The sequence below is a fragment of the Pagrus major genome, chromosome 18, assembly GCF_040436345.1.
Source record: "Pagrus major chromosome 18, Pma_NU_1.0".
Classification (NCBI taxonomy): Eukaryota; Metazoa; Chordata; class Actinopteri; order Spariformes; family Sparidae; genus Pagrus; species Pagrus major.
This window is the reverse complement of record NC_133232.1, coordinates 7,319,010-7,343,874: the sequence shown is the minus strand read 5'-3', so window position 1 is coordinate 7,343,874 and position 24,865 is coordinate 7,319,010. Positions and strand designations below refer to the sequence as shown.

At 38.7% G+C, this 24,865-nt stretch overlaps 1 protein-coding gene across 1 annotated transcript; it reads left to right on the top strand.

Annotated features, from left to right (window-relative positions):
- The first annotated feature begins 8,529 nt into the window (after positions 1–8,529).
- Positions 8,530–23,449, top strand: slc25a48 (solute carrier family 25 member 48). The gene is made up of 7 exons (XM_073486722.1): positions 8,530–8,762; positions 11,298–11,341; positions 12,436–12,507; positions 13,874–14,126; positions 16,299–16,586; positions 18,608–18,741; positions 21,470–23,449. The coding sequence occupies exons 1-7, from the start codon at positions 8,708–8,710 to the stop codon at positions 21,572–21,574; spliced, it is 951 nt and encodes a 316-aa protein (XP_073342823.1). The 5' UTR covers positions 8,530–8,707; the 3' UTR covers positions 21,575–23,449.
- The last annotated feature ends 1,416 nt before the right edge of the window (positions 23,450–24,865 follow it).

The window sequence follows — 24,865 nt, the reverse complement described above, 5'->3', positions numbered from 1 at the left end:
GGGATGATTCACCACTTCTTAGTGTCAGTTATAGTTTTTAAAGAAAAGCTCATTTTAAGCATCAGAGAAAAAGTTTTCTGAAATCTTCATCATCATAGAGTTTAAAAAGAGTTTGACAGTTTCATCTATCATCTTTTTTATTCCATACATTCTTCCTCCTTCCGTCCATTACGACAAATTCTAAATCATTGGCGCCTTCTTGTAAATTCGGCATCAAATCAAAACATGAAGTTGTTTGTTTCCTTGTAAAAAGTGTCAGTTTGTACCAGCCTGTCTGCTTCTGTGACTAAAGTGTGTCTAACCTGCCAACATTTAGCAGCTGTTTGAACACACCATTTCAACCATTTACACTCAATTTATGAAAGAAGAAACATTTTAACCAATATAGGCTACATTTAAAAAAAAGATCAATTTAGTGAATTGTTGAGTTAGGAGAAACTGTATAAACATTGTGAAATGCTGTCTCTGAGACTTTCTAATTTAGTTGGGCCGTCTTTAAATTCGGTAAATGTTATGGAAGAAGTTCTTAATTTTCCGTGTGAAACACCTTGTCTCCGTTTGTCCCAGTGACATGTCCCAGTACATGTTGATCTTAATGTAGCGACGAAGTGAGATCTGATCACAAGGGGTCACTTTAGACACATGTTGATGCCAGATCTGAACTTAAAGATCCACTTCGAGAACAGATGTTATTAGATGCGAGGTATGAACAAGCTCTCAGAGATTCAGGTGTTGTGCCAGCAGCGGCTAATGTAGCTACAGAGGTCTGCTCAGCTCACTTCTTGTTTCATTTTCAAAGTTGTTGTCTTCAACAGACGCTAACTCAAGAAGCAGGTAAAGCAACGTTAAGAATTTGAACCTTTGTTGCATCTCCTTCTTTTTAAAATAGCAACCGTCCAACTGATCATAAAAGCATCACTTTTTGCATTTTTGTAGCTTTTATTTAACTTATCTGCACTGCAAAAGAGTCTTTTCATTGTGAATGACCAACTGAAAATGTGCCATTTCAGAATGTGAAACTGATGTTATGTAATGTTTTGACTGGAACCCAACTTAGTGGTCATGTCCAAATACAGACGGTCGATGATCCTTCACAAACAGATCCATTTGTACTTGCCACAGGTCACTGCACTTTACAAGACCAAGAAAAACAGGACAAATGTGCTGTTGCTGGACATAACATCAAATCAGAACAAATTTTAAAAGCAGATTTTAAGTCTTATCAGTCACTTTGCTCAATATCAAAGGTCAGACTTCTCTCAGTTGGGGCAGGTAACAGGGCAACGCTAGAAAAACAGAGAATATTGAAAATATCAAATCTAAAAGGACAGTGATCGCCTAAAGGTAAGGAAGGAAAAGCAGGCAAGAAAAATCAGTAAAAGTCAAGAGTTTAAATGTTTATAATCAATGTGCCCTTGAGCAAAGCACTGACACCAAGGTTTCCATTGATGGTGTTTGTACTGAGCAGCTCCTGCCTCTGAATAAAACAATGTTTTTATTTACATGAGATATTATTCAGAAGCACAGCGAGCTGAAATACAAATCTTTTATATTCAGAGAACTGCTTTTACTTATTTGTCTCAGAGATTGTTTTTAAAGCAGCTACAAGGAGCTTTAGCTTTTTTGTTGATTCTGGCACCCCCTGTGGACAAAGGCGGTATGAGCACCACCACCTCCTGTTGATCTTGATCTGTTAGCACAAGCATTTGTTCTGAAAGCGAGTGAAATAAATAAATAACATTTTTAAAACAGTAATGCGTAGTTGTGAGGTAATGTATGTATTTGTGGCTATGTAAGATAAATAACAGTGTACAGATGACAGATTTAGCTGCTCTGTAATATTAATTTTGTTGAGAAAGCTAAAGTTATCAACATCTCTGGTGATGTTTTGTGAATCCGACCTGGTGACAGGCATTAAGAACTTTCTCATTTATGCTCTTCTTTGTTCATGTAGGTCACATAGAGACATCAGGATTAAATTCAGACTGTTTCATGACCAGTTAAAAACCTTGTAGTGCTTGTAGTTCGTTTTAACCTCATACGTCTGCAGATACTCATCTATGTTTTTGTTTCTGAAGTAGATTTTTCAACAGAACAGCGCCTGAATGCAACACTGTCCAGTACCATGGTCCTGCAACATGATCAGTGATACACCCACCAGATTTTCCACACTTGTCAATATTCCTCATACAAACCTTATCTAATTGTAGTATTCCTATTTCGTTCATAATAAAGATTTGATGACTCTGGATAATGTAGTGTTCTTAGACACATGGTGCCATTTTTTGGTTGACAGTTGTTACGTAAATGTTGCTTATTTGTGGTAAATGGTAAGAATTTGAAACTGCATGCACCTTAATGATGTCTGCCTTCATCAGTACCTTGGTGCTACAGATGTGATTGCAAAAACATTGGAAGGATAATTTCCCTTGTAAGATGATGTATTTAATGTTTTATAATCTGTATTTTTTTCCATCAAATTCTGCATGTATTGGGATATTTTTCTGTATTATTATATCTTGTGTGGCCTTTCCTCTTCCAGGTCACCACGGAGAGGAGGTCGTGTGATTCTGGCACCACTTGGCAAATGTGTTTTTGGGAAAGTCTCCCCTCTCATTGCCTCAATGGTCGAAGGAAAGATGATGTTGTACACTGTACAGATTGTAAAGTGAGATGATTTGTGATTTGGGGCTTATAAATAAAATTGACTTGTCCAAAAAAAAAAATGCAGAGACATTTAGAGGATTTTATAGCCCTGACTGACTTGTTATCATTTTCAGTTCTGGTGTTTCCTGTTTTATTTTGTAGAATTCATCCTCATGTGTCTTGCTGTGACTTTCCACTTCCTGTCTTTGTCTCTTTCCTGCCTTTTTTTCTGTGTACACCTGTGTTTCATTTATAAATTAGTCCCTGTGTATATAAGCCTGTGTTTTTTCCTTCATCTTTCCCAGTTCATCTGTTTCCCCACATCAGTCCCGTGTCTCCTGTGTTCCCTGTTCTCCTGTTTTGCTCCATGTGTTCCTGCCTGTGTTCCCTGATTTTTTGCCGTTTGCTAGTTTTGTTCTTTGGACTGACCAGTATGGACCCAGCAAATACTAAGTCTCTCATGGAGCAGTTTATGGAGGTCTGCTACATTTCTGAGAAACTGTACTCAGCCATCAGAGGCTCTCTGGACTGGGAGCACAGGCTGTTCCTTTATAATCTCATGGAAAAGACTGAAAACATAACATGATCTTCTTAACTTACTCAACATTTGTCACATTTTACTTTTTTTTAAACAATATTTATTGTATTTTATCACAGTTTTATGTCTCATCTTTCATGATTTGTTGCAGCAAAGTTCAGAAATGTTTTCGTTCTTTTAAAGACCGAAGTTGTTCTGCCTTTGTACATGAAAACACAGAGGCCACTGTTTGTCACTTAGCACCATCAATGTCAACCACACCTGTCCCCACGGACCAATCAGAAGCCAGAATGAAGATCCACCACAGACGCACATCAGACAGGGTTCAAGGAGACACACAGAACATGTGCGGTTGTTTTGCAGAGAGCGTGACCTCATTTGTGTTTACATGTACATAAGTGTTCATATTCGTATTAACATGTGGACTTCGTGCACAGCTGATAAAAGCTGGGTTTCACAATTTATAAATTATTATTTGTATAATAAATGGTTTCAATACAATCTGTAATCTTTGCACTTAAGAGCTCGGTAGATTTCTATATCTCCCGTCTGAGGGCACAGGATGTAATTCAATAATATTATTGAGAATCAAATTCAGAAGGATCCCTGACTCACTAAATGAAACAGCAAAGTTGAAGGTGTTTGAGATTCATGGAAAACTTGTTGCCAAACATATAAATGGTCTCCTGTTTTTTAAATGGAAAGCAAAAACAAATTTAAGCAGTTTTCATTGTTAATAAATGAATTAAACTGAATTAAACTCTGTTCTTTGTTTCACTTTAACTGAGCAGAGAGTTAAAAAACATTCGCTTCACATTGGTCCTCTTCTGGTCGACTGAACCTCGAAAACATATGTCACTGAACATTTTCATAATCTCTAGATTCAGATCTGAGATCAGCTGTGTTACCCTGACTGATCCGAGTGAGGGTGACAGCAGGTGCCCTCAGTTACTGAAGTCAACAGTCTGGGTGAAGTGTCGCAGTCACTGAAATGTGATACAAATGCATATGAGATGCATCGGCAGCAAAAACACCCAGTGATTCACAACATCTACATATAGATGTGCACGTCATCCGTCAGTGCTTTTATTTTGTAATATACACTTTTGTCACATTTTGACTCTCTCATCTCAGAGGTCAGTCCAGGTCATGTTTAGCCTAGCTTAGCACAAAGACTGGCAGCAGGGGGGAAACTGCTAGCACAGATCCTTTAAAGTGAATTGTAATTTGACATGTTTTATCTTATTTAATGGATGTGTAGAAGTCAAATGTGTTACGTTTTCCCAGAAAACAAAACCTGAAGGACAGGGCTCGCAGGTTGGGAAACTGACAAAGCACTGCACAAATCACCAAAGGTTCAAAGCAAACTGGTCCCTTGGTGTCTAAAAGGTGGCGGTGGGAATAAAACACACAGACAGCCCAAAAACCAAAGGTGAAGTGGGAGTCACTGAACAGGGGGGAAACAAAATGTATGGAAACTGGCCAAAAGAAATACATTTCAAACACACTCAACTCAGATTTTCACCCAAACAGAAAACGCAGAGAGCCAACTGATGGTGTTGACTCCCTGAAGACACACAACCAGCTGAACAGGGGAACTGCAGCCCCCTTATATAGCCTCCCAACTGACTGACTGCAGCCATCTGAGGGAGAACATCACAGGTGAACCCAATAGCTTCTGATGACCTGTGACCTAGATCTGGAGAAACCTCTGTTCACATCAGGACCTTGGGGAATCTCTGATCTCTGTCCATAACAAATGTAACAAGAAATCATCGTAGTCGCACCCACAGTGTCTCAGCACTAGTAACACAGAGGAGATCCCAAAATGTCGGACTGTTCCTTTAACCTGAACTGAACAGACTGGCAGATGAATTTCCATCACAACAAAGTCACATATACTCAAAATCTTTCAGTTTCTCCCAAAACCTTCACCACCTTATCTTAAGGCCCCTTTTGTCTTTTATTACTTTTAGGAGAGGATTTTTTTAAACATTTTTTTTTCTGTATAACTGTTTTCATCATGTCTTGGGGAAGCCTGACATTTCTATGTGAAGCAAGACTGACCAGCTACGGTGTAGATTTCACCTTCAGTATAAGGAAACCCCATTAAACGTGCGGTTTAAGATTTCAGAATATTTATGATTGTGTGACAGCTTCTCCAAAGGAACCACAAATACTAACCTCTAAGCCTACAATCAACTCTTACCACAAAGAGAGAAGATGTAAAAGGTTAATCTATGAGCAAACAATTCTGTATAAAATAGTTGTTTGTTGAATCTGAGACTGAACAGTCAGCACATACACTTTCAACCAGACTTCATATTTTTGATGACAAAAAACACAGGAAACATTTATACAATAAATCAAGTGTCAACAAACCTCTATGGTGTTAAAAAAAAAAAAAAGAAAGGAACTGAACAACTTATATTGCAGAAGAAGAGACAAAATGGCCGAGAAGTGACGAGGATAGAAGAAGGACGTGCCGTCTGTTTTAAAAAAAAAATTTTAACCTTGCTGCCTGCTGCAGATCAAACTCAGACCACTCCTCTATGTCATTACTCTGGTAATTTTCCATAAAGTGTGAAAAAATGATGTTGCGTCTGTTATCAGAGTCTTATCACAGGGTGGAGCTGGGTTTCTCTGGAGGTGGAGGAGTGGGAGGCATCCTCCACAACAACTGTGAAACATTAACGTCTATGATTTTATAGAGACTATAGCATTTGTTTATAGACATTTTGAACCCATTGACATCCAGCTTTACCTTTTAATTTCCCTTTATGTCACCTTCAGGTTGCACAATCATCTAATTCTACATGATCTGACTGTATATTAACTTTATTTCTTCATGGAAACTACAGGGTGTTTACATTGAGTGGAATTTTTTAAAGAATATTCTGGAACTTTATGATCTCCACTAAAACTGAAAGTAAAGTTTAGACTGCACAGCATGAGTTTGATGTTTTTAGAGGTTAGTAGACAATTTGCATTCAATAAGGTTACATCATTTACAGGTTTCTGAATTAATTTTTACATGTCATATCATGTAGCATTTAGCTGATATTCCACAGTGATGTTGGATGTGCGTCCTGAAGGAATTTATTTGCTTTTTTTCCCCTGTTCATTTTAAGAAAAATTTACATCTCCACAACACTTCACTTAACAGAGAAAGAAGTTTTTAAATTATAGGCATACTGTTGCAAATTAAAAAGCGATCAGACAACATATCCGACATCAAGGCAGACAAATACTCTACTCTCAGGACCTCAGGGTTTGAATCCCAGCACAGCTCACTGGTTTCTTTGTGTTTGTTTGCTCTCTTCCTGTTTGCGCATTCCTCTCAGGGTTTCTGGTTTAGGTATTAGATCTTAAATATTATGTGAGCTATCAGGAATCCTTGAGTCACCGTGATCACACCCCTAATCTCAGAAGTCGAATTAGTCACTGTTTCTGATCTGTAGACAAATCAGAGGACAAAATGTTCATTGTTTGCTTTGGAACAAAAAAACAACATTAAACTCTTTTTAGTAGCTATTCTGGACTTTCAGTCATCACATGATCTTCATCAGCAGATGGAGTTTACCCAGTTAGCAGGAGATTGTAGATGTTCAAATTCAACATGTTCTCATACCTAAATGTCGTATAGCTCGATTGCCAGCAACTCTGAAAACAATCAATCAATCAGCGGGGGAAAAACCAGGTCAGTTGTTGGCCCAAAAAACCCTTAAATTAACTGGTGTCGGACTGTGGGCGGCCCTGAAGAGAAATACTTGGTTTAGGTTAAAATAAATTCCTCATTTGCTGCTGTAATAATTACTGCGGCCACTAGAGGTGGCCTCCTAACAATAAACATAAATATGGGTCGTGACTATATTAATACAGGGGTCTACCAAGTCCAGGGGGGCAGAGGTCTAGAGGGGCCAGGAGCCCCAAAACATTTGTGAGCAAGGATGGATTACTGAATGAGCCTACCAGGCCCACCCAAGAGGTCAAGTGGCCCTGAAGCCGCGTGGGGGGGGCGCGGGGGTTCTTATGCATCTGTGCCCAGGGGGACAGTAGTTCATAATCTGTCACTGTATTAATACAATTTATAATGTAACATTATAGTGTGACATTTGTGTCAATAATTGTCAAGCACAGGTGACTCCGTGGTGGTGGGAGGGGGGCCCCAAATCAAATTCTGCTTAGGGCCCCCACAAGGCTTGGGTCCCAAAACCAGAACGACTCAAAGAAAAGCAGCACATCCTCACATTGAAGAAGCTGGAACCAGCAAATGTCTGACTGCTTCAAACAATTAGAATAAATTGATTAATTGTCGCAGCTCCACCGTTCTCCGGCCTTGTGTCTCATTTTATCTTACACTTTGTTTACCTTGTTAATATTTACACTCTGCTGCACCCACTTCCCCTCAGGATAAGGATAAAGATACAGTTTTATCTTATCTAATATAATAATCTTAATCACCTTGACACCATTCTGGAAATTAGTGTCAACAACAAGGGAGCTGTTTCTGCTCTTTATGAAGAGATTGGGAAGGTGATTTATTCACAGGTTTAGGGAATGAGGAGAGGGAAAAAAGTTTTAAGTAGAAGTTTAACTGTAGTTTAACACTTTTGAGTATAATTCAGTCGTCCTCATCATAGTCTCACCAGCTAATTTTTGAGATTTGTGCTCGGAAAATGACTGAAATGATTAGTTGATTATCAAAACAGCTAATTTTCTTTCCAACAGTGAAACATTAACCAACTAATCATTTTATGGCACTGTGTACATTAAACTTTAGCACCTCACTGATAAGCTTTTATTCTCACAGTTTGTATGTTGTTTATATTGCACTCTTGCAACACATTTCCTCTGAATAATTAGTTTTATCTTATCTAAAAATGCTTTTAATCACATTTTATCTTCGTGACATATGTGTGTTGTGCTTTTACAAATAAATATAAGTTGAATTGTTTGCTTTAAGATAGAAATGTAATTAAAATGTAATGTTTTTATTGTGAAACTATTTTTTGAATGAATGGTATAAACTTAATACAGCTGCATTAGATATGTGTACCATAACAGCTCACTATGATCTTTAAACTACAAAACTATAATAGTGTTAAAGCTGCAGGAGTGTGCGCAGCCTCAGTGTGCTCACTGTGTACTGTACTCTCTCTGTGTTGAATTCCTCCTCATGGCTCATTTCCATGACGCTGTCTCTATAGGCTGTCTGGCTTCGGAGACCTCACCTCTGATTGGCCAGGAGATCTGCCCCGCACATTCAAGCTCTCCTCTGATTGGTCGCCTGTGCCAACCTGCTGTGAGGCTCCTCTTATCTCAGCACACATTCTATAAGATCTCTTTTCTTTTCTCAGAAACGCGTCAGCACGCGACTTTTATCAATAAAAACCGAAGCCCGGCTGTTTTCTTCATCACTGTCACTGAGGATAATCACAGAGCTTTTATTGGCTGACTGATGAGAGGCCGGAAACTGAGGCTTGGACGCACACAAACAGCAGCAGCAGCACTGAGGTGAAGATGCAGAAGTCAAAGAGTTTCCAGTTGGATGATTTCCTCGCAGGATGGATCGGCGGTGAGTGACTCCCAACTTCTACCCAGTGACAGAGGCTGCCTGTTACTGAGTGTGTCCGTCGGGTCAGTGTGGGGGGTTGGGTGGTGGGTGGAGGGGGGTTTATGGGGGGAGGTGGTTCATGCACTCAATGCCTTCTTATAGCTGCATGTTTGTGTGAGTGAGGTCAGCTGTGCATGGAGTCAGTAACACACAGGCTTGTATTTCCTGACGCTTTGGAGGAAATCTGCTGCAGCCTCCTCATGCATCCACATCCAGTGTAAACAGTGGAGGGTCTGCAGAGGACCCCCCCCCCCTCTTTTTCCCACTCTGATAAATAAACTCTCTCCTCTCCTGTGTTTTACCTTGAACTTTAAAACCGGTAGTCAGATGAGTTATCAGCTCCAGACATGCTGTGTTCAGACACTGTTGAATGAATCTGTGGAAAATTTTAATTCTACTTTCAAAACGGATTTTTCAAAAGTGCCCCAGTTGACCTCTAGGGGCGCTGCTGCTGCATCATTTTCAGCAGCACAAACAAGAAAGTAGGCCTCTGATTCCCTGACACTGAGATCATGTTGTTGTTCTGTTTTTTTCACACAAGGTGCTCCTGAGACGTCTGCAGTTCTTTAAAAACTCAATGTTCACACTTTAAAAGGTTATATGGGTAAAAAAAACAAAAAAAAACACAAGTGCAGGGTTCATGTAGAGATTGATTGAAAGAACGGATTGGGTAAAAGTTGAAAATTTGTAAATTAAATGAAAAAAATCTAATTTAAGGTCCCAAAATATAAGGGAAATTCTAAAAGTAATTTGAAAAATTGTTGTTGAAAGAAAGAAGCTGCTGCTGCTGATTGTCTGTGATAAATTTTAAAGGTCAAAATTTCTGTTATTAATCATATGATAAAAGATGCCTTGTAGTTAGAAGAAATGGAAAGAAAAAGTAAAACCTAACCCAGTGAATCCATGTTGCAGAACTGAAAGAAAACCTAAACCCTGGTCAAAAAATAGAAAGTTTTGCATTGATAGAATGTAACTGAGTACATTTACTCAAATACAAGTTTGAGATATTTACTGTACTTGTACTTTACTTGAGTATTTCTGTTTTCTGCTGATGTTACTGAGTAAATGACATGTGTGCCGATTTTGTCTGTAGTTTGAAGTGAATCGAAAAAGCCACTTTGTAAAGTTGTAACATCAGTTTTTACTGTGAAAAAATAAGGCCCAACCATAAAACACCTGTCTTTTGAATGGAGTTTGGTTTACCGGTCTGTCCACTCTACAGGCTGCCAGGAGCAGAGGCTGTTTTAAAGTTAATAATATACATGAACTGAGCTCACCTGCCTTCTAATAATGAACCTTGTAAACACCATAAAGTAACAGTGGAAGTGGAGTCAAATTCATTCATTTTATGTCTGTCATCAAGAAAAAACATGCTGTTTAGAAATACATTTTCTCATTATCATGTACTGTCAGAGATTAAAATAACCGTGATAGTAGGGCTGAACAATATACAAAAAAGAAAGAGAAAAAATATCATATTGTGATGTTGGGATTGCGATAAGCGTCAGGATTTTAGTGGTAATTGTAATTTTTGCATTTTATTTACCTAGAACCTAAAGAGGTGCGATGTAGTTTTGGGGCCAAAATTCAAAAATGTTAATGTTTACATAATAATGAGGTTATACACAATTTCAGAAATCTGTATCTTTTCCATAAGTGAATAAACAAGCTGTTGTCAGAGGAAAATAAGGTCCCAGAACACTGTCTGAAGCTAGAAAGGTGGCAAGGTCCGCCACATATAAACAAAGTAAAACAGTTTAAATTGTGTTGTCCTTTAAGGTCAGTTTGTTTATTCCGTTTATTCAGCCATGAAAACAAAGAGAGGAGTTTGTTTGTTTAGTTTGTTCAGTCAATGAAGATATTCCTCTTCTGATTAACATTTCTTCCCCAAAACTACAGACTGATCCTTTAATAAACTTGGATCCAGGTAGTCCTGGTTGTTAACTGGGTTTCTAGACAATGTTGCCATGCATTACCATGTGTAGTGTGCTGTGATGGGTATGTGTGATGAGGAACACACAGACAATGCCCGGACAGCAGAGGGAACATGGGGTGAACTAGGGCACAGTGGGGCCCCATGGTGGAAGCCAAGTTTGACCAGTCTCTGCTTCATCCATGTCAGCTCCGTCTCAGCAGGGACATAAGGACACATGTTGAATGTTATTCTGTCTGCAGTGTGCTGTCCTTTAACATTTGTCTTTTTAAATTTACTGAGAGATGTTTCAGTACGTTTCCCCTCCAGTGATCAATAAAGGATTATCTGATATCATTCTTTCTCTCTTTATCTGCAGTATGTATTTCTTCATTATTATTATTATTATTTATTATCTACAGTTTTTGGGTGTATTCACTTTCAGCATAGTGCCGTTATCTGTAAAGGGTCAATAATTAGACAAATACTATTATTAGGAAATGCTGTAATTTCCTCTCTGCCAGCAGTTTCATGGTGTCATCTCTTCTTTTTTCTTCTTCTTCTGTTTTCTCCTCTGGCTGCAGGAGCGTGCAGCGTCGTCGTGGGTCACCCGCTGGACACAGTGAAGGTACTTCAGACCTGCGTCATGATGTTACCACACCATCCCTAAACTTTTATCACTGTCTTGTGATGATTATAGTTGTTATATAAAATAACAGTCATCTGCATTTTTATTGTGGCACATCTTGTTTTATTTGTTGTTATGCAAGAATAATTACACTTAATTTGCCAGGTTAAACCCATTTTCTTACTAAACTATACAGGCTGTGCAGATGTTCACAAAGACAAAATGGCACCCTGCCTCCAGATGTGAGAATTCTGATCCTCATGTGGAGAAAAAAAAGCGAATTGCACAAAAACATGTGTAATTCACATGTGAAGAAAATTTGAATTCCTTATCTGGAAATGTTCAGTCATATTTGAAAAAAGCCAATCGCTTGTGAAAACGCCCAAGACGTTTTATCTTCACATGTTGGTGAGCAGATTTCATGTAATTTGATGTTTGATGTTTTGTTTCCACATGTTGAAATTTTAATCCACATGTGAACAAGGCCAATCACATGTGAATGTTGGTAATTCACGTACAAAACTCACATGTCAAAAAGCCAGACACTTGTGAAAAATGACCAGTTCACATTCAACATTATTTTCTTTTTAAATTATAAAATTTTAGTTTGCGTGTGAAATTTTCACGTGACATCTTCGTGAGGTGTGATGTGCAGCTACACGAAACTGTGCATGTCTTTGATACAGAAAAGAAGACGGATCCACATTAGTAATGATAAATATGTTGGCTGAATCAGTTTTGGATCTGTTGGTAGTTTTGTGGAGAATTTGAATTTTTATTAAAAACATCTTCTGTCCCTTTCTGAGGCCCAAGTTCGCTTCTGCTCTGCCAGCTGAGATCTCTGTGTAATTTGCTGACTTTCTAGCTGAATGCTGACAGAATTTTTTAAGCTATGTGGGGAAAAAAGTGCTCAAATTTGACTGTGCAGTACAATAGTATATTTTTATTGAAGCTGTTTGGACAGAAATGTTTCAGGCTTTTGCTCTTGAAGAAAACTATCTCTAATCTATGAGAAAATACTGTCTGTGTGATGATAACAGAACAGATACTTTTATTGTATTATGATAAAAAACTGTTCTTATTGTCTATTCCAGACGCGGCTCCAGGCGGGGAAAGGCTACAAGAACACTCTTCACTGCGTCCTCACCATCTACAGGAAGGAAACGGTAAACAGACAAACATTTTGAATTCCACCCCAAATAGTTTACCACAGTTATGGATGCCACTCCTTCTGTAATTTTAACTCTCCTAAAAGGAGCTGAAAGACCAGTGTGATTACCATCACTTGACAACAAGATGACCTCAGTGGGTAATGGTAACAATCGTAACATGCGCTCATTATTTCAGAAAGAAGTTGTATCGTATCTTCTGTTGTATCGTACTGGTCTAGATTTGTTGGTAACTTGATTTGGGGAATATTTGGAATCTTCTATACAACTATCTCCTTACTAATAAAGAAAGGGAAGTTTCTTTCAAAATCATACGTACATATTATCCTGCTAGCCTTCTTAAGTTTCAGACAGATATCTGTGTGAAGCTTTTGTCAATAAACGATGGGAAAAAACTTTTTTTGAAAACAAAAAAAAAAACAGTCAAACGTTCTACACCGCTATAAGATTGCAAAGACATAAAGATAAGAGTTTCTCAGAGTTCTGAGAGCAGATTGAAGATTCATACATGTACTTAACACGTCTAACTTCCACCAATACAAGCAGACTGGTGTGAAGTGGTCAGTCACAGATAACAACCAGGCCTCTTTTCAACTGCAGGCAAACAAACAGACGGACAGACGGTGTTTCACACACATCACACACACATTGAGTGTTATCAGTGACACATTCCTGGGCTGAAGCAAACATAAAACCCTTTATTCTTTTCTCAAAAGAATAAAAATAGCACTTACACAAGTTCAACAACACATTTTAAACAAAATATAACTGATAGCTGATGTCATTCATTGTGTAAAAGTCACAATAATCTTGTTTAAAGCTGCTGTCTTTTCAGATTTTCACTTGTGTTACTGTCAGTTTGCACACATTTCTCTTTTTCCACTGATGTAATTGTTGCTTTTACTTGACTCCAACTCATTGATACATATTGCATCTATTCTAGTTTCTGTTTTGTCACTCCGGTGACCTACTTTCTCACAGGGCTGAATCTCTGGTTTTCATTCTTGTGGTTATTCTACAGAAAAGCTCCACACATGTATTTTTCAGCCCTACACATTCTGTCAGAAACCTCAGTGGTCAGATGATCTGTTCCAGCAGTGGACAGCTGTGTTTAAGTTTCAACATGTGTCTCCCAAACAGGGGCCTCTTCCTGATAGGAGGGAAATCTCTCCACGGAGAAAAGATTCAAAATATTTGGCAGCAACGTCCACCTCATTTTTCATCCCCTGCATTGTTGGCAATGGGTTTACCCTTGAGTTTTAAATCTGTACTGTAGGTTTTACTTCCTTTTACTGCTAACAGATGTCTTATTTGTATTTCTGGATCATTAATCACTTACAGTATCTCTCTGTTTGTTTCTCAGGCCATTGGGTTCTTTAAGGGCATGTCTTTCCCGCTGGCCAGTATCACCGTCTACAACTCAGTGGTGTTTGGCTTCTTCAGTAACACACAGAGACTTATAAGCAAGTATCGCTATGGCGATGGGCGCCATCCTTGTGGCATGCTGGACCTGACCGTGGCCAGCATGTTGACTGGACTAATGTCAGTGAGCCTGGGAGCTCCGGTGGATCTGGTCAAGATCCGACTGCAAATGCAGACGCAGACGGTTCTAGCAGGTAAATCAGGGTTAATGTTTGGCTCGGGGTTTTTCCCCTGTTTTCCCCTGTGGGCCACAAAAAGAACAAGAATTTACTGCTGGTTGTTGTGTTTGAACTTTTTCTTTCTGGCACATAGTCAACATAGTTGCAGAGCCAGTCTGCTGCAGATGGGGTTTTTTTTTCAGTCCAGTTTTATTTTACTAAAACAGTTCCAGTAAGTCTGTAAACATTTCAAACCTCATTTTATTAGTAGCAGACCTGAAAACAAAGCTCCATTCAAAATAAAAACTCTTCAGTTCAAACACTCCACTTCCTGTCTCTAAATGTAGCTGTTAAGGTCAGCACCATCCTCCTGTTGTGATTCACGTCAGAGGTGACTGTTGTTCAGTAGCAAAAGAAAGTATCAAACCTTCCACAGAAACTTATCAGATCACTGCTGCAAGAGTAAATGTGAGAAACTGGAAAAGTCTGCATTATTTACAGTGATAGAAAAAAAAAAAACATGCACTTTATTTTGATAAAAATGTGAGAATGAAACATTTGAAATAACTTAAATGTCTTAAAGAGTCTTTGGGGTGTTCGTATGTTGCAGTGTTGTAAAAAGTACTAACTTGAATGAAAGTAAAGATATTGTGTTAGAATATTACTTTGATAAAAGTCTAAATGTACTTATGTATCAAAAGTAATATTCTGGCAAGACATGTACCTAAGTATTGACCTTACAAGTGAAAGTACACTAAACATATATTTACATGTATGTATATACTGTATTTCAGGTAAACTGATTACCCGCCTGGCTAATTTTTGGATTCAATATTTTCCGTGTGTTCGACACTAGTTAACCTTGTTACTGGTGTGGGTTTGACCGGGGGATGCTGTGGTCAGGTTGATTAACAGGAGTGTAATCCCAAAATTTGAAAAGTAATCTCTCCTCCCGTTGGTAAACAGCTCCAGATCAGAGCAGGAATCCAGGATTATTCTACCTCAAATTACTTCAGTTGCTTAATGTTTAGATCAAACTGAGCGTATAGAAAGACATTTGTGAAGTGTACGCTGCAGATTGGTTTGATAACTTCTCCAGACACCTTCCCAGCCTACAGCACAAGTGGTTTTGATGCCAGAGGGTGAAGTTGTTGTCTGGGTCGTATCTCTCTGTTACACATTAAACCAATAAAACTGAGGTCAGAGGAGTTTAATCATAAGGTGGCACGTGAAACTTTTATGGCCTTTTATTATTTACAGTGTCTGTGGGGCTCACACCCTTCACACCTGTTGTCATGTGATGACTCATTTGTTTCACTGACTTCCTCAAAGACACGTCAGTTGCCAGTGTCTGATGTGCTAAACCTGATACCTGGCACGTGATTGAGATAAGATCCCTTTATGCCTCCGCAGCAGCAATATTTACGAAAGATTGAAAAAGAAATAAGGAACTCAGAAAGATCATTCTGGCAAAACTTGTTTTTCCACCAGTTCTCAAGTCATAAACACAACAAAGAAAACATAAATGTGAAAATGGGTCACCAGAGACTAAATTTCTTTATCCGTAACTTATCTGTGTTCAGCCTCAGAAGCTTTAAACAGTCAGCAGGCTAGCCAAGAACAGTATCAGTGACTTGGGTTCACCTAAATGAGCTGGTTTAACTTTACTGTTTGGCGGAGGCGTACAGTTGCAAGCTGATAATTCTGGTTTATCACTACAATAAAACCTAATTTTACTGCCAACCAAAGTGGAAGTTTCCTGATAATGCCAGGAATTACCAACAATGTCCTGTCTTTGGTACAAAGTAAAGTTTTGCATGAACACTGACAAGGGTTGGTGGTTCCACTCCCAGGTCAACGGATACAGAAATGATGTTCAGGGTCAGACGTGGTCACGATGTTTCAGACGCTCTCTTTGCAAACTTACTAACCAATGGTAAAGTTTTCTTTTGTGCCATGGAAGAAACATAATCTAAGAACAAAACCTAACTGCTAAAATCAACACAGACAGAGCTGTTAGAAGTTTAATACATGTTCCTTTAAGAGTTTGATGACAGAAAAATGTTTTAGCATTTTAAAAGATCATAACTCAAAATAAAAGCAATTTCATTAATCATACAGGCAGGAATCAATCAGAGAAGAGGAAACAGACCAGTTTCTACACCAACAGTTTCTTGTTGTGATACTTTAGCACTGTTTTCCCTACAGAGAACCTGCAGCTCGCCGGTAACGTATCAAACGGCACCAACATCCCTCTGCGCTCCGTCAACATGCCCAGCCAGAGACTGTACCGAGGCCCCATCCACTGCGTCAGCAGCATCCTGCAGACCGAGGGCCTGCAGGGCCTGTACAGGGGGGCCGGGGCCATGATCCTGAGGGACGTTCCTGGATACGTGCTCTACTTCATCCCTTACACAATGTTCTGCAACCTGCTGAAGCCTGACGCCAAGTCAAGCCCTCATCCATGTTCCATCTGGCTGGCTGGAGGACTGGCAGGTAAATGTCACAAGCTCCGTCCAGAATTACATTTGATTGTTTTATGTGTGATTAGTTCAGGTTCAGTTGCCTGAAGTGGTCCAGTGACTGATGTTGGACAGATGTTTAATGGAGGCTAGTAGCCACAGACTAGTGAAGCTAAACGTTCAGGATCAATAACGTCTGTGAAAGTTAAGTAGTTACTGGTGACCAAAGCTTTCATGTCATTGTGTCAGCTGACAGGTCGTGGGGGTAGAAAGTTGCGTTCAGTCCTCACTGATCGATACAAGGCTGAAAAGTGCTGATGCGCTGCTTCCTTTGGGTTGGAACTGAAGCCATATGCAGTTTTAGCTACTGTATGTCCTAATCAATGATGTGACAGAGGTTTTGGCTTTGACAGCATCTAAAAAACACAGACTGCAGCATGTTTGACAGTTTGAACCCACAAAGAGCGGTCAATGTGAGTGTTGGAGGAGTTTTTGTGTGTTTATGATGCAATTTTAGGGTGAGTCTGTCTTTCTGATTTGGTCTTCCATGCTAATGAATCATCCGAAAATGATTTTGGCATTTGGTGAAATTGTCTGTTGTGTTTTATCACATGCAGATGGAGAAGCCATCAGACCAGGGGAATGGAATGTCTGTGAATGTTTGCTTCTTCAGATGAAGTTATGAGGGTTTCAAAGAAAATAACTGTACTGAGAGCTCTCATACAATGTCTCTCTTCTTTATTCAAAATAATCCCCTCTTTAGAACATTTACAAGTTACCATTTTGTTAAGAACTATAACAGGACGACTCAGAGTAAGTAGGTCCCCACAGGAAGCAGCACAGCTGTAGATCCTATTTAGTAACTGAAGCCAGCAGTGCTCTGCAAACGATATCGAACTTGGCATGAACTCAAAGTGCTTCTGGATGAACACCAAAGTCTTCCCCTGGTTACTTTTTATAACGGCAGATAAGAGCAGGGCTGCAACTCACAAGTGTTTCTGTTATGAATGAACCTGACTGATATTTCTAAATTGGTCTACAAAATGTCAGAAAATACAGAAAAAAACACACATTTCTACACAACCATTGTCTTTATTTGCGTGTTTTCCAAAACCGACAGATAATTAATCCAACATTCATGTTTGACAGGAAAAACATCGAATCCTCAAAAGTTTGGAATTTCTGATCGTTTTCTGTCCTGTGTCCACCACTTGAGAGCTGGTGGGAGAAAAAGGTTTTGCCAGGATAATCTTTTCTTAAATGTTTTTTGCCATTATGTAAAAAAAACGTGGGGAAAAAAATTGTTTGAAACTGAGTGGAAATTATTTTGTTTCTCCGTGCAAACTTAACACAAGATTTGTGTTCACAGGTTATGTAACGTTACTGTCATGTTTGTTAAATCAAACAGTAACATTTAATGGCCTCAGTCTGATATACGAACCTTTTCGTGTCATCACAGTTTATGGTTATAATGGTTACTGTTGGTCGCAGCAGTTAGAGTACAGTACTTTTGTGTTTTCTTATGTTTTATGTTTTTCATGCCATAACAGTAGTAGTTATCAGGGGGCTCCAGCAGGGGGAGTACAACTGTTGAGCTGCATTGTGGGAAAACTGGTGTCATTATATACTTGATCTGAGAAAAGATCAGGGTGTCAGTTACCATAGCAATGGTAGAAGTTTAGAACTTTTTGGACAAAAAATTGGTTAATTGTTGCAGTGAAGGTCCTTTCTACTATAACTTGTATCAGCTGAGGTACAACTTGAATGATACTGCTGGCTTGGCGTCCTCTTACCTCCACTCTACAGCTGGTACTTTGTCCATTAGTCACCGGATGAAGGAATATATGACCTAACAGGTTTTCTGAGAAGCACTGGAATGCATCATTGCATCATGTCTGTTTCAGTTTTTCTGAAGTGGGCTTGTCTACTTGTCTCCAATAATAAATGTTTACTGCTTGATGTTGTTGAATCATGTCCATGTGTAGCTGGAAGTTTAAGATCCACTCTCTACACATGTTGACAGCAGGAACTGAAGTTTGTTCTGCTCTCCTTCAGGGTCCATTTCCTGGGTCACGGCCACGCCAGCTGATGTGGTGAAGAGTCGAATGCAGGCCGACGCTCAGCTGCAGAGGAAGTACAGGGGGATCTTACACTGCATCATCCACAGCTACAAGACAGAGGGAGCACAGGTGAGCCATAACTTCATCCTGAAACTGAAAACTGGTAGTTTGATTTACAGCAGAAACATTAATATTAGCCTGAAAATGTTAATTACAAACACAGTGATGGAAGGCATTTTCAAAATCACAAGACGTATTCCTCCATGTTTGACAGCTACTGCTAATAGATCATTATTTTATGTTCAGGCTCAAAGTTTTATTGTCAGAGCAGAAGAGTTACAGCAATGTGCAGAGACTGTTACAGTAAAAAACAAGTTTTGTATAAAGAAAAAGTTAAACATCTGGAATGCGAAGAAGTGGAAAGCAGCAGATGTTGTTGCAATAAAAATCACAATCTTAGTTTCTGTTTCAATCTGATGGCAAACATGCCGAGCTTCCAGTCACAACACCTGAGGTTTCTCTCAGCGGAGGCAAAAGTGATGGCCTTTAAATTAGTTTCTCTTCCCTAACTTAATCGATCTTACCTCTAGATCGAGATTTCAGGAATGATTACTTTAAAAAGTAACAGCAGTAGTAAGAGTTGCTTTCACACTATGATGGTTGAATTTTGCAATTAATTTGCAGATCACAAGCGGGCCAAACTGGGTGGGAGGGGTCTGTAGAAGGAAGCATTTCAGTTTGTCACAGAAGGTTCGAAGCCCCCGACATAATATTCAGGACAGCCTCAAGCATCAAAACAACAGTAAAGCCAGAAGAAGAAAATGCAATTTTTAATACGTGTGACTAAAAAGACATTTTCTCTAAAGTCTTAAAATCAACAGATAACCTCTTAGACACCTCTTTAATACACATTAAACACCGTGACCCCGTTATGCTTACTGTCCTAGCTGCTGTAAATGAAACAGATGGTTTAATCGTTCAGAGGTGAAACATTAGAGGATGAGGGTCACGCTGCTTTCTCAGAACTTGAGTCCTCTGAAGTGTGCCGGGTCACATGGTTCTGTTGTTGAATGAAAGCTCAGCAAACAGACGAGCCTCTTTCAGTCAATATCGTGTAACATCAGTTTTCCAGGAATCACATCTGCACGTGCAGGATGAAAATGGATGTCTGAGTACCATTAGTGAGAGTAACTTTACATTTCAAAGAACAGAAAAATACAAGTTAGACTATAATGAAAACATTCAGTATTCATCTAATATTATGAATAAGTTTGGGGTCATGTCAGGTGAACGGTTGCAACATGGCCGCCTTCTTGGCCTGAAATCAAAACGCATGACGCCAAGCGTCCAGGTTTCCTAGTGTTCAGAACATCATAGGTTACATAATGTAGACAGACTGAAGACTGCCAACATAGAAACATTTCATTAACTCTCGATTTGGCAAACAGTCACGTGATTATACAACACCAGTGACCTTCAGTTATTAAATAAAGTCGACTGACTGCTCAGGTGAGCTGATGGTCACAGATCAACGAGTCGGGTTACTACAGGACACCGTCCCCCAGAGTCACCTTAGCGCTGTGCTCTGTGGATTCAGTTTGTTTCCAACAGTTTTATGTTAATGCTCTCTGTTCAGTATAATTATTCAGACCTGGAGTAAAGATAAAATCCTAACAATGAAAATCTGCTAAAGGTGAAATTCAAAAACATACAACAAGCAAAAAAGCAATTAAGATAATGAACATAACAAACTGCAGTAACAAGACGAGGCTGCTGAACACTGAAGAGCAACAGCAAGATGTAGAAAATCTAATGTTTAAAAGCTGTAGATAAAACTTGAAAATGAGATAAATATGTGAAATGTTTCTGAAACATTAAAACCGACGATTCACGCCACAATGACAAACATAGTTTTTATCTTACCTGAACTGTCCCTTTTTAAATTAACAGCCACAGTCCTCTTAATTATACACATTTTTAATGAGCTGCTAAAATACTGCAGATCCCCACGCATGTTATGTATTAACTGTTGATATGACGCATATAAGTTTAACTCAGAGACTCCAGCATTGATGTGACATGAGCAAGATTTATTTATTTTCCTGGTGATTCATTTTCTAAGTCTGCGTGTAAACGGGAAAAAAAAGTTGCCAGGATTATCTTGAGAAACAAAAACATTTTTCAAGAGAAAAACATCACACATTAACGTCATGTCTTTCTTTTTGACAGCTTCTTTTCAGCCTCTTGTGGCCAAAATGAGTCTCACCAAACATTTTTCTCCTGCCAACAGTTTTTTTCACTCGGTTTCAGACATGAAAAGAAGAAAAATTCTCCTGAATTTTTAGTTTTTCTTCTGAAAAATTGTGTTTGGTTTCCGGCCAATTTCACGAGAAAAAACATTTTTGTGTTTTCACAGTCGGGAAAAAAAAAATCTAGGAACAATATATGCAAAATATATATGAGACGCAAAGTTCTGAGTTTTTGTCACCACAGAAGGTCGTTTCACCGGTTGAGAGGCTGGCCGTGATCGGCGGCATGTTAACGATAACACCAAGCCCTCGAGAGCGACTTGTTTTCAGGAGGGTGTTCAGATTTTTAGATCTTTCTATAAGTTGTGAACATTAATGAGGATGCTCCTCTTCCTCCACCAGATAACTGACAACAGTTCAAGTAGTTCTTAAAATTGTGGTTATTTTTAACTGTAGCTGAACCTAAATTAATGTGATAAGATGCTGTTTTCAGATCGGTCAGAATGCTGTCATGTTCCAACTGTTATCTGAACTCTGGGTCATTTTTTACTTCTGAAAAACAAAAGTTGAAGATGTCTGTCACTAAAGCCGTTCGTTCGTGTGCGCAGGTTTTCTTCAGAGGAGCGTCAGTCAACGCCATCCGAGGCTTCCCGATGAGCGCCACCATGTTCCTGACGTACGAGCTCTCTCTGCAGTTCTTCAGGAACCTCTAGGACGAAGGAAGCATGAACATCAATATTGCAGGGGTTGAAGGGAGAACGCTATGTTTTTTGACAGAAGGGCACACAGTTTGTTTGTGAAGCAGTTTATAGTTAGTCAGCTGCTTTTGAGCTAAAGCGAAGTTGCACTTAACACACACCAGAACCAGAGCCTTTTAACACTTTGAATCAGCCCTGAGGTTGAACCATTACTGACCTTGTAGACACACAAAGATCAATAATGTTTTAAACTAGTTCCTTTTTATTGGAGGTTGTGCTGTGATAATAAGAACTCAGACACTGAAGTCATCCATGTGTTTCAGTGCTAAGATGACATATGAAGCTAACAGGCTACATGCTAAAACTTTGGATAGTTGACAGCAGAAACAACAGAACATATGATGACGCTTCATAATGGAAAACAAATGCATCAGCATTCATGCAGATATAACTGCAGTACCGATATACAGTAATACAATTGCTGTATATTTGTATAACAAAGCTAACAGGACACGTGGATAACTTTAGTGTCACCATTCTCATTTTTTTTAATGGATGAGTTCAGTAATTTAATGCTAATTTACCAAAGAACTCTGTGTGTTCCTTTTACACTAATAATAAACCCCAACAAATGAAAATTCAGTCATTATCTTCCCCAACCATGCTGATGGAAAGTTTCCTATATTTCTGGAGCTTCACAGCAAAACAGCACCGCAGCATTCCTAAACAACTGAAGTATTAGAGGATTTGTTTTAAAACATTAGAAAACAACCAAAAAATAACATTGAAATCCTGAGATCCCAGGTAGATTTTCAAAAATGATATTTAAACCCTTTTTTAAGCCGAAATCTTCTCTGTGGGTGCACAAGCTCAGCCGTACATAACTTGTGTATGTAAATAACTTCAATGTGGACGAGCTGTATGGAGCCATTTTATGTTTTTATTTCTTTTAACTTGAGTAGATAATGACTGAATTTTCATCCTGCTTTCAGGTAGTTTTGAGGAAATGAGATGATATTGTCAGTGTGGGATCAGTCCGTCCTGTTACAGAACTTTGCAAGCAGAGTTTTGTTGTCGCACATTTATCTGAGCAACATGAAGAAATTCATGCTGAAAACAGATTTTATGAAGGAGGTGTTATTTTCAACACAACTGTGAGGCTACATTTAACATTTGTGTTAGTTGTGTTAGTTTTGATTGTTTTTTAACTAACTTTGTCGAGTTTTTTTATGTTTGCACACGATATAAAAATATATAACTTTCATTATTTCACATATGTAATCAGTGACATTTAATCTCACTTTTAGAACTTCTTTGAAAACTTGGAATCAAATTCAAATATAAGTTAGTTCACACTAAATTAAACAAGCCCTGTTGTCTTGAAAAGCGTTTTAGAGGCTTGAAATGAATTGTTGCCTTCCAGTGCACGTGGACTGTTACCGTCCATCGCACATGTTCTCTGTGTGTGTTTCTTATATTAAGAAAAGTGAGTTTTACAGTTACATCTTCGCTTTAAACATAAAGTCTGTAACATAAATGTAGAATCACTAACATGCCAACTGTTTCATAGCATTTACAGTTAACGACGCACACGAGAAGCTTCATTCTAAAGTGAGATATCCGTCATTTTGTGTTTGAACGAGGAGTCATGTGAAGACTTTCCTGCACCAGAAGGTCATTTAGTCATTGACATAAATTCCATTTTCTTCACAAAATGGCTGTTTCTCACTTTGGAGTGAATTCCTTCAGACAAATGTCTTCACCTGCCTAACAGTTTTATTTTAGGTATCTTTTATTCTCTTGTAAATACATGTAAATATGTTAGCTGCCATTCCAAATGGTGGAGAGCCAGAGGTGTCTTATTGTAAATAAATAAATCTTTTAAACACATCAGTGAGTCCTGCTTCTTCTTCTTCTCTGAATCTGCTCTTCTCAGAATAATGTGTGTCTCATGTGACGGCTCGTCATCACTGTATAAAGATAAACACTCAACGTTGACGCATGTTAAAGGAGTTGTTTTCATGTTGTAACTGAGCCTGGTGGGAAGTCTCAGGCGTCAGGCCGCCGTTGGCCCTCTGCCTGCAGACGGCTGATAAGAGTCTCTGAGGTAACTGTCACGACTACAGTTAACTGTCTGCTCTGTTCTACTTTAACCTGAAGCTGCATGTGATGTTAAACGATGTCCACTAGATGGCAGCATTTCACAACACGAAGTCAAGAGGCAGCCGTTCCTTACCTGCTCACAAGTCGAGCTGGTGGTCCAGTGAGATCAGTATCTGAGGAAATCTGAAATTAAACAGCAATAATAATATGAGTAATGTGACTTTTTATAACGTATGATGAAAAAAGAAGTGCATTTTCCATCCATGAAAAACAAGAGTAATAAATAGTTTGGGCAGGAGATTTATTTTTTTGTAAGGTTCATTTTTCAGGGGGCCAAAAAACACATTTCTGGATATTTTTTTTTTCATGTATGAAACCAAATGAGGTGAAAAAAACATCAGATTTAGTCTTTCTTCATGTGTGAAACAGAAAAGAAAAAAAACACTTTAAAGGGGATTTTTTTTTTCAAAAAGAAAATCGTAAGAAACAAAGTGGGAAACAAATGTTTTGGTGAGAGGTTTTTTTTGTAAGGCTAATTAAAAAAAAAAAATATTAAGGAATTTAGAAAGATTATCCTGGCTTTTTTCTCCACTTCTTCTCAAGTCATAAAGACAGGAGAGAAAACGATTGGTTGGTATTACCTCTCACCAGGCCCAAACACTGCAAAAAGAGTGACCAAGCTGCAACAACTCCTCACATACAGTAGGAGGCACTGATGTATTAACTTTGAAATATTAAAAAAATAACACTGATTTTAATTATAGTAGAAGTGTTATACTACCAAAATCTCAATTTTATCAAGTCAGCTGACTCTAAAAGTCTCATTAAGTGACATCATTTCGCCTTTTTTTTTTCAGAACAAATGGACTAAAAGAATCAAGCGATCTTTTTTCATGATTCTAGCCTCCAGCTCCTGACATGATACAGTGTGAAGAGGGTGGTTTTTTTAATATTTATAGGCATTAAGTTAAAGGAGAAGTAAAGAATTGGTCCTTTCTGCTTCCCGTAGCTAACATTTAAACCAGGTGAGAAAATGAGACATGTCCTCTGTCCTCATGCATCTCGCAGCTGTAATTTCTATGTCAAACCCCCGCCTTGCCTTTCCTTCCCTCCTCCATCATCAGTCAATCTCCACTGTTCTCCCTCTGTCACCCTCCTCCATCCACTTCAGTTTCTCTCCTCCCTTTCCTTCTTTCTGCCTTC

Coding starts and splice junctions, on each gene's coding strand:
- slc25a48 (XM_073486722.1), top strand. CDS start 8,708: ATGCAGAAGTCAAAGAGTTTCCAGTTGGATGATTTCCTCGCAGGATGG. Junction 8,763..11,297: donor CCTCGCAGGATGGATCGGCG/GTGAGTGACTCC, acceptor CTCTGGCTGCAG/GAGCGTGCAGCGTCGTCGTG. Junction 18,742..21,469: donor ACAAGACAGAGGGAGCACAG/GTGAGCCATAAC, acceptor TCGTGTGCGCAG/GTTTTCTTCAGAGGAGCGTC.